Consider the following 9,349-nt stretch of genomic DNA (forward strand, 5'->3'; position numbering starts at 1 on the left):
CCCCCCATTTTCTCGCAAATTACTGTTTTTAAAAATTTGTTTTTTTTTTTTGCCAAAAATCCACGTTTTCGGATACGGAGATTCGGTAAGGTACAAAAGGAAGTCTTACCAAACAATCTATTAATGAGTGATTACAAAAATGTCCGGTAGTTTTAGATACCTATAAGAAACATTTTGAGGAACTTGATAGAACTTTTCCCTCTCTCACTATATATATATTTATTAACGGAACTTACTTTATATAATCTATGTTAAGGTAAGCTGAATAGAGAGTAAGAGAAATAACATGAAAAAGTAACGGATACATATAAAGATGAAAACTATATGAGAAAAGAGTTTCAGGTGAATAGACTTAACAAGGAATATTTATATATTAAAAAACAAACAAAAAACATTAATCAGTAAAAGATATGGAAGAGCTTTGTGACAGTTGGAGACGTTATCAAAGATAATACACAATAGAAACAGTTTTTTAAAGTATGTTTCAAATGAAAGTGAGACTTAATTGAGGTTAAATACAAATAAGAACATAATAAATCAGTTGATAAATTAAAGGAGAGATTTTTATAAGTAAACGAACTAATTAATGAACCCTCACTTGATGACCATCTTCTACTAAAATTGATTGATGACACATAAACTGAATACTAAAAGTGATAGGTCATAAATTCCCCTATTACATGTAGTTTTCCCTAATATTTACAAATAAAAAATATGTACCTTTAGATCATTTTCCGGAAGATATTTGCATTCTTTTGCAATTTCTATCCACTTGTCAACACATTCGTCCGCCATTTCTGATAACCTTTATTTTAGAAAAGCTCAACAAGGGGCATAACTCTGAATTATTATCTGAACACCCTAAACTCGATTGCACTAGATGCATTCTTACAAAAAATCCTATGTTTAAGTGACATATTTACATAATGTCTTCTGTTTTGAAGAAAGAGAAGGTAGCAATTAATAATATGATATTTTTTGAAAATTACTATCCGCTACACTAGAGTATTTAAATTTTAATGAAGGTATATTCCAGCAGGCAACTTGACACATTTGCGGAAGGTCGTAACTGGCTAGTTATTCGCAAGTTGATAAATGATACCTAGAGTGGAGATTATATTCTTCTAGGCCTGCAATAGATACCTTATGACTCACTTAGAAAGAGAACTTTTAATATGTCTAAAGTAGATAAATACTAATGGAAATAGAGATAAGATAACCATATCCAAGACACTGCAATGTAGTTTTTAAAAAATCAGTCGTGTGGTTCGAAAAGAAAAGAAAAATAACATAAACGACACTTTTGAAAATATGATATCCTAGTAGCGCAGCTGAATAAATAAATATCTACCTTGTTGTAGAAATAGTAATATTGTGGTTATAAACATATATGCGAAGTGTGGAATCTAACAGGGAAACATGAGTATTGGATGTGGTGGGGGTACAACGAAGCCAAGAGACGTAAACGTACACATATACGATATACCTATATTATATAAGCATACACACATGCACGCAGTTAGAGCATCGGGGCGAGATGGCTTATTTATTCTGACACCTTGCGTTCTCATTTCAAATTCCGCCATGTCTCATCATGACATCACCTGGCTCTTGGGTGCCTTTAACTGAATTCATTGTTTTGCAAGCATTCGAACAAGGTGTGTCCGATACGGGGATACTTTCGTTTCAGTCTCAGAGGCTCTGTAAACTAGCCATGAACACAGCCCTTCCTTTCTGATAAAAAGAAATAAAAAGTTTAGAACTAGAATTGCAGATGAGTATTGCAATGAAGGATAAAGTTCAAATGAATGTGTGTGACAGACAGTGCGTGTGTGTGTGTGCGCGTGCGCGTTAACACTAAGTTTGGAACCAGTTTGATAATTACTAACGCACGAAACTCTCGACCCTTGAGTCGCTCTGCCATTTCTACCGATTATTAATTTTAAAAAGTGTGTGTAATTTTAATAAAAATATTCATATACTCATATCTTGAGCTCTATTTTTCCTGCTTGCATCCCCATATATTGAGGCAAGGAAGACCATAATTCATCACCAGGGAAAATTTTGGACTAGAAAGGACACACCAGATTGCTTTGATATACCAATGGGCGCGCAAGATTCAGCCGAAGTCACAGACTTAATCAGGATTTATTTACTACACCTACTCCATAAAGAACTCCCAGAATTTGAAGGTGGTCTCTATAGGGATGATGTTCTGTTTGTAGTTCGAAATGCCTCCAACTGTAAAATCAAAATATATCAGAAGAGATTACGTAAATTTTTCAAAAGCCTTGGACTTACCATCACCATTGAACAGGATCACACTTCTGTGAACTTCTTGGATGCAAATTTTAACCTCACTCCTTCAGCTTACCAATCATACCATGAACCCAATAGCAATATTGCACAGAGCAATCATCCTTCTAATATTCTTGATAACATACCTTGTAACATTGAAAATAGAATTAACTCATTATCCTGAAATGAAGAAATTTTTAATAAGCATAAAGACTATTACAAACTGGCTCTTAGGAATGCTGGTTATAATATCAAATTAAGTACAACAAATTTAACAATGATTTTTCCAATCATAACAACAGCTATGTGGATATGAATTCCAATAAACACACCACAATTTCTAAACACCATCATGAATTGGAATGCCCTGGCACACAACTTAACTCTGTGAAGTATATTTTGTAAAGATAACTCCACCATAAAAAGGAAAAAAATTTTAACAACTATGGACCAAATAACAAGACTTTTACTAACCAGATTTCTACCAATACCTATATTTCCAATAAGATATCCAATTGTAATGTCACTAGCAGTCATTATGAGAAAAACATTAACATAGTTGGAAATAATAATACAAAACAAAGTCTTTTCACAACAGAATCTTGTCTTATTTCTTCACATACTCTAAATCCCCGACACAACTACATAACCAACTCTAATGATGTCCAATATTTTCTTGATGATGTTGATGTTGATGATGATGATGATGATGATGATGATGATGATGATGATGATGGTGATGGTGATGGTGATGATGATGATGATGGTGGTGATGGTGGTGATGGTGATGATGGTGATGATGATGATGATGATGATGATGATGATGATGATGATGATAAAGGTGGTAATAATAATAAGAATAATAATAACAACATTAATAATATTAATAATGATAAGAAAAAGAATAGCAGTGATGGTGTTAATACGAGAGGTAAAAAGAAACCTATACCTTTTATTCAAATGGGTGACCCATCTCATAAAAACCACCATACCAATAAGAAACGCAATAATAACATAATTTGGATTATATTTCCTTTTGCTAAACATGTGAAGTCTAATTTTACAAAGTCTATTCGTTCTATGATTAAATCAAATTTTAGTAAATTTAGGTATGCTGGGATATTCAATAACAGAATGATTGGATTTGGCTTTTCTGTTTCTCCTAACTTATTTAGGATTATTTCTTCCTTTAACAATAGAAAATTAAATCTTTACTACAAGAATTTAAACCCCTCTAATACTTATATTAACCCCAATTATTCAAATAGCTCTGTATCTTCTACCAACGGTTCCCATACTCACACAAACTCTTCCTCTATCAACACACATACACATAACAATAGTACGCCTAATATTAGTAATAATTGTAACTGTATAAACCCTAACACCTGTGAGGTTAAAGGTAATTGTAAAATGAAAAATGTTGTATATAAAGCTACTATTACAATACATGATCTCTCTAGTTTCATTATATAGGCTGCACACAGACCCTTCTTAAATTACGTTTGAATAATCATAAATCATCTTTTAATGATCTTCAGAAAGAAAGTAGTACTAGTTTATCCAAAAAAGGTATGGCAACTTAAAAGAGACAACATAAATTTCTCAATTTCTTGGAATATTGTTTCTTCTGCCCCCTCTTAAAAGATTAGAAATAGAAAGTGCTTTTATGCCTTGAAGAGTCTTATATAATTACAAAAATGCCTTATAATTTAACACACTCACTGGTAAAATTTCCACTTATTCCTTATTTTTCTTTTCCTAAAATTTTCGTTGCATCTTCCAACCTTTTCAATAGTCTTGACTTGATTGTATATTTGTTAACTAAATATCTCAGCATTTAGTGTAGAACCCTATCACTCCATTTTGCCATTCAATGCTCTTCAACTAAATAATAAATGAAATTTTATGGAACTTTAGACTACAGATACCATCAGATAGCTTAAAATAAGTCCTCTATCATTTTCCATGATGGGAATGATAATAATGTACTAGTTATCATCACAGTTATAACAAATTACCATAATGTTGTGCAGAAGTGATCTGAAAAGCTAAGAAATTATATTGAATTAGTAGTTGAATGAAAACTTTATCGCAATTAAGGAATGTGTCTTTCATTACATTTGTAATCAATACAATGGGAATGATGCCCAGCCACTCCTGTTAGGACATCAAACTATCTATAAAAGTACTGGATTCCTTTTGGGTCTGGAGGGTGAAAGTGTGCCTTTACCATTCACAGGAACTCTAAGCTGGTGAGATTGATGTCATTTATAATTATTATAACAATTCTTTCTGCTATAGACACAAGGCCTGAAATTTTGGCGGAGGAAGTTAATTAATTACATCACCCCCAGTGAGTAACTGGTACTTATTTTATAGACCCCGAAAGGATGAAAGGCAAAAGTGAACTTCAGTGGAATTTGAACTTAGAATGTAAAGAGCTGGAAAAATGTTTTTTTTTTTTTTTTCTGGCATTCTAATGATTCTGCTTATCTACAATGACGATGATGATGGTGGTGGTGGTGGTGGTGATGATGATGATGATGATTTATTTTCTATGGGAGTTTTGGATGAAGAAGACATTACCTATAGATACATATAGTTTGTGATGAGGATGCATAAAATTGGATGTAAAGGAACAAGAAAAGGAAGAAAAAGGAATGAATTAAAAAGTATACACAATATACAAATACATGAATACATGTCTAATACAGTTTTGTTGATAAAGGGAGATGTCCGATCAGCGATTTCCACAGACCCAAGATCACACTGACCATCAAAGACAAGTGTCCTCTCCTGACTTGTTCTTCAGCCTATGGGTGCATGCTTAGTGTTGATTCAGCCACCCTAACCATTTGGATTAAAGTCACTCACCTTTTGACAAGTTCACTAGAAGAGAGCACTTCCCTCTCCAAAAGACAATGAGGGCTTGGACAAAGAGAAAAGTATCCCTTTTTGGCCCTTTCAAAATTGTCCACCACACTGCTTCTATTGCCATTGCCACCAGATAGAAGAAAACTGTGGGCCTTGCCAGATTAAAAAAGTGCTGCAGGATTACCTTCATAATGGACTCTGCCAATGCTGAGTTTGACTTGAACAGATAGTGCCTCTCAGCAACACTGCCAGGCTAAGAATTTCAGGAAGCTGTCCATAGTATTCCTCAGTTTTCCAGAACAGACCAGCCAATTCAACCTCATGACAACCCAGAGTTTCCCCAAGCACATTGTCACTCTTTTCCACCATTAGTACTCTGGATATTATCATGGAAATTTGACTAGCTACATTACTTGAATGGCTTAGAAAGCAATGAGTATCTGGCACATTTCAGATGTTTACTCATCTTGGTCTTTTCTTGATCCAAGACTTCAACCCTGTCAAAGAGACAACCTTCTAAAAGATATATCTTACAAACAGATCTCATCTTGCTCTCTGTCTTGAGATTGCTGAACAGTGCAGCTTAGTATATGTCTGTTCCTCAATAGCTATGGTATGCTAAGTTCACCTTGCAGAGGGTATTAGTTGCAAATAGACTACCTAGCTAGTAGAACATGTCCCTTCCACAGGAAGCAGAAGAGCAGATGATCCAACCTGGTCAGGTATTAACTGGTGCAAGGCAGAATGATCAGGTAGTAAATTGTGTTAGAGATAATGTAAGCATTGTCTCTCCTGCTTGACCTTTCGGGGATAGCTTCCTCTCGGCTTATATTTAGGTGAAGCTATCAACCCACCCAACTTGTTACTTCATCTCAGTTATGGCCCACTTGGAGATCAAGATTGAACTGAAGTTGAGCAGCTTAACTGGCCCATCTGTTTAGTACCACATAATTCTGCCTTGCAGCAAGAACTTGCTTCTCCATGTGCTGAGCTGTAAGCCCACTAACTTATCTAGCCACCACCATGTATACCTTTAGAATGGTGTTAACCATCTCTACCCATTCCCATGGTATTTGACACCTTTATGGTGATGATGCCACATTTGCTGACATAATTCTCTTGCATCCCAGCTCAAAAGGGATGCATGCACCTCAACAGTTCTAGCTTTGTAGCATTGGCTTAGGAACCAGTATGTACAGAAGCAAAAGAAGATACACCTGACAAACTGAGTGCATGATATGAAATGGTTCTGAGAAGTGGCAGTTCACCCTCACTACTGAGTACATGTTGTACATTGCTGTGATCCAGTTTCTGAAAAAGAGTCTGAAACGAGCCACATTCAAGTAACAATGGTCAACTCTATCCAAAGCTTTTCAAATTACTCTCTTGATGTACTGAATGAAGAAGTTGTTCTGGATTGGTCTGCTGGGAATCACACACATTTGCACTTCCTCAACTAAACTACCTATGATAAGCACCAACATCTTTGCTCACAGTTTAACCAAAATCTTAAACTCTGCACTGGTTAGAATTATAGGTCTGTAATTATTTACAAAATCTCCCTTGTTAGCATTCTTACTCACCAATGCTACCAATCCCCAGTTCAGAGATCTGGGAATTATCCTGTTCTGCTGCTAGTTATGGTAGATGTCTCCCAAGAGGTTACCAAACAAATCTGGCATATAACCTTAAAGTTTGTAAGGCAGACCATCCAAACCAGATTATTGTGCCTTTGTACAGTTGCTCACCACCTGTATTTCAGCTATTGCTCTTATTGACCTTTTGCAGTACCTCACATCTTCTAAGAAAGAAGTCACTAAAGTTCACTAACATCTATGGCCTGTTGCTCACTCCAAGCAGTCAAGCAAAGTGCTACTGGAAGGCTGCAAACATCTGCTTGGAATCAAATTATATACTTCAGTATCATTCTCTCAAACAAATTGAAGTTTTGTTCCCATGTAATGCCTCTGATATCTGAACCAGTCAAACAACTTTTACTAGTTCCCTTTTGTTTTAGTACATGATCTTTGGTTTGTAGGTTGCATTAAAGAAATAGTTGATGGCTGTTCTTCATCAGTTGTGATACTTTTTAATTGCCTCTTATAGCTGGTTAATTTGTTCCCCTTCTACTCTATTTTCCCCTCTTACTAGCTCTTTGCTAAATGCTATTTATTCAGGCAGTCCCATCACTGGTTGTTGATGGTTTCCCATAAAATTTCACTTGACTAGTTCACTAATCTGGTCCCTATAGTCTTCACATTCTGGGAAAAGATGTGTTTAGCTTCCAGTAACTGAGTTTCTTAGCTAAGTTGACTGAGCAGATCACTAATTTGTGGTCTGTATGTCCAACCACTTTAAACTGTGGACATCCTACACTATCCACTAACCTAATTCAATCTTGGTACAATCTGATAGCCCACTGTGGTTGCTCAATGTCCCTACCTTCACATTCAGGAAATCCAGTTGATATTTTTCTGACAGTTAGACATGTCTGAAAAGGTTTCCAAGAGTTTATTCTTCCTTGTTCTAAGGGTTACACTCACACAATCTCCTTATTTTCTTTTTGGTTTTTTTTTTTTGTGTCTGTTGTTGTTGGTGCTGCTGTTTGTGGTGTTTTTATTGTTATATATGTGTTTTCCTTTTGTAGTTGTTGGTATTGTTGCAGGTTTGGTTGTAGCTGTTACTGGTTTTGTTGTTCTTGATGTTGTTTTGACACTTGTGTGTATGTTATTTTGACAGTTGTGTGTGTGTGGTTTTGTGCAGTTATTTTTCTTTTATTAACTTTTTTTATTGAGCATGGAGAGTGGGGAGTAATGGGTTTTATTTTATTTTAATATTTTTTGGTGTTTTGGGTAATAATTTGTGACTCTTTGGCTTCTTCCTTTATCTATTTGTCATTTGAGGAAAAATCAGTTGGGAAAAGTGAAAGCTGTTTGGTCCTTGTGTGTAGTTGTCATTTGGACTCTTGTTTTCATGTTGTTTTGTTTCTGCTGCTATTGTTGATGTTGTTGCTGTTAATCATCATCATTATTTTACATCTACTTTTTTATGTTGGTGTGGGTTTCATAGGTTTTCTGAGATAGTATTTTACAGCTAGATGCTCTTCCAGTTGTCAACCCACTAAGTTGCTTCTTACAATGCGTAAGGACATGGAATAACTCTTGCAAAACCAATTTGCACTCAAACTGTTGTAAGTTAATGACTGCAGAAAAGACATGTGTAGGGATGGAATTCCAGAGGGCTGAAGTTTCTCAGAAGAAAGGGTGGAACTTGGAGTATTGAAGAGAAGAAGAGAGACAAGAGTGTCTGAGTGAAGGTGACATGAGACCAGCCATTGTAGTAGTGATAGAAAGGGCAGAGAAGGGAGTCAGAACACATGTGGGCCAGTAGATGGAGCATGTTTGTAAATGACTTTATGACAATCAGTTGACTGAACTATAGTCATGCGAGAGTACACAATACTTCAAGAAGTAGTTGGAGTTATGATCTTATATATATATATATAATTATCAACTAAGAAAGCTACTATAATGTAAGACTCACCATTCTTTGTCTTTATTCTCGTTACCAATGTATCCCTATTCTTTTGCTCTTCTTACCTCTACATATGACTCTGCATTCTGATGATGTCTACCACTACAACTGGTAAACAGAAACAATCATAAATGTTTCTGATCGTAAAGGCGGTGAGCTGGCAGAAACATTAGCACACCAGGCAAAATGCTTAGTGGTATTTCGTCTGCTGTTACAATCTGAGTTCAAATTCCGCCCAGGTCAACTTTGCCTTTCATCCTTTCGAGGTCGATAAATTAAGTACCAGTTACGCACTGGGGTCAATGTAATCGACTTAATCCCTTTGTCTGTCCTTGTTTGTCCCCTCTATGTTTAGCTTCTTGTGGGCAATAAAGAAATAAGAAACGATCATAAATGTACTACTACTACCACTTTTCTTTTTTAATTAATTAAATTAATGGCTTACTAGCACAAACGGCCAACTTCTTCCTGTTATTTTTCCTCCATTTTCTTCTTGCATATAATTTAAACTACGGTTTACCCACTGAATTACCTGCTACTATATACCTTTTACCAAGGACTGTACCTGCACAGGTAATCACCAGGAGCGCCCTTGGATTTAACCATCCCTTAAAGATCACCTGTAACTTATACCTATATA

At 35.5% G+C, this 9,349-nt stretch overlaps 1 protein-coding gene across 1 annotated transcript in view; it reads right to left on the reverse strand.

Moving 5' to 3' along the window:
• The window catches only part of LOC106880958 (serine/threonine-protein phosphatase 6 catalytic subunit), a 35,413-nt gene extending 34,578 nt beyond the window's left edge, over positions 1-835 (reverse strand). Inside the window, exon 1 of the mRNA XM_052971363.1 lies at positions 721-835. Coding sequence (XP_052827323.1) covers positions 721-795 — 75 coding nt within the window. The 5' untranslated portion in view covers positions 796-835. The remainder of the gene's footprint in view (positions 1-720) is intronic.
• Positions 836-9,349: the final 8,514 nt, after the last annotated feature.

Source organism: Octopus bimaculoides, chromosome 1, assembly GCF_001194135.2.
Source record: "Octopus bimaculoides isolate UCB-OBI-ISO-001 chromosome 1, ASM119413v2, whole genome shotgun sequence".
NCBI classification, from domain to species: domain Eukaryota; kingdom Metazoa; phylum Mollusca; class Cephalopoda; order Octopoda; family Octopodidae; genus Octopus; species Octopus bimaculoides.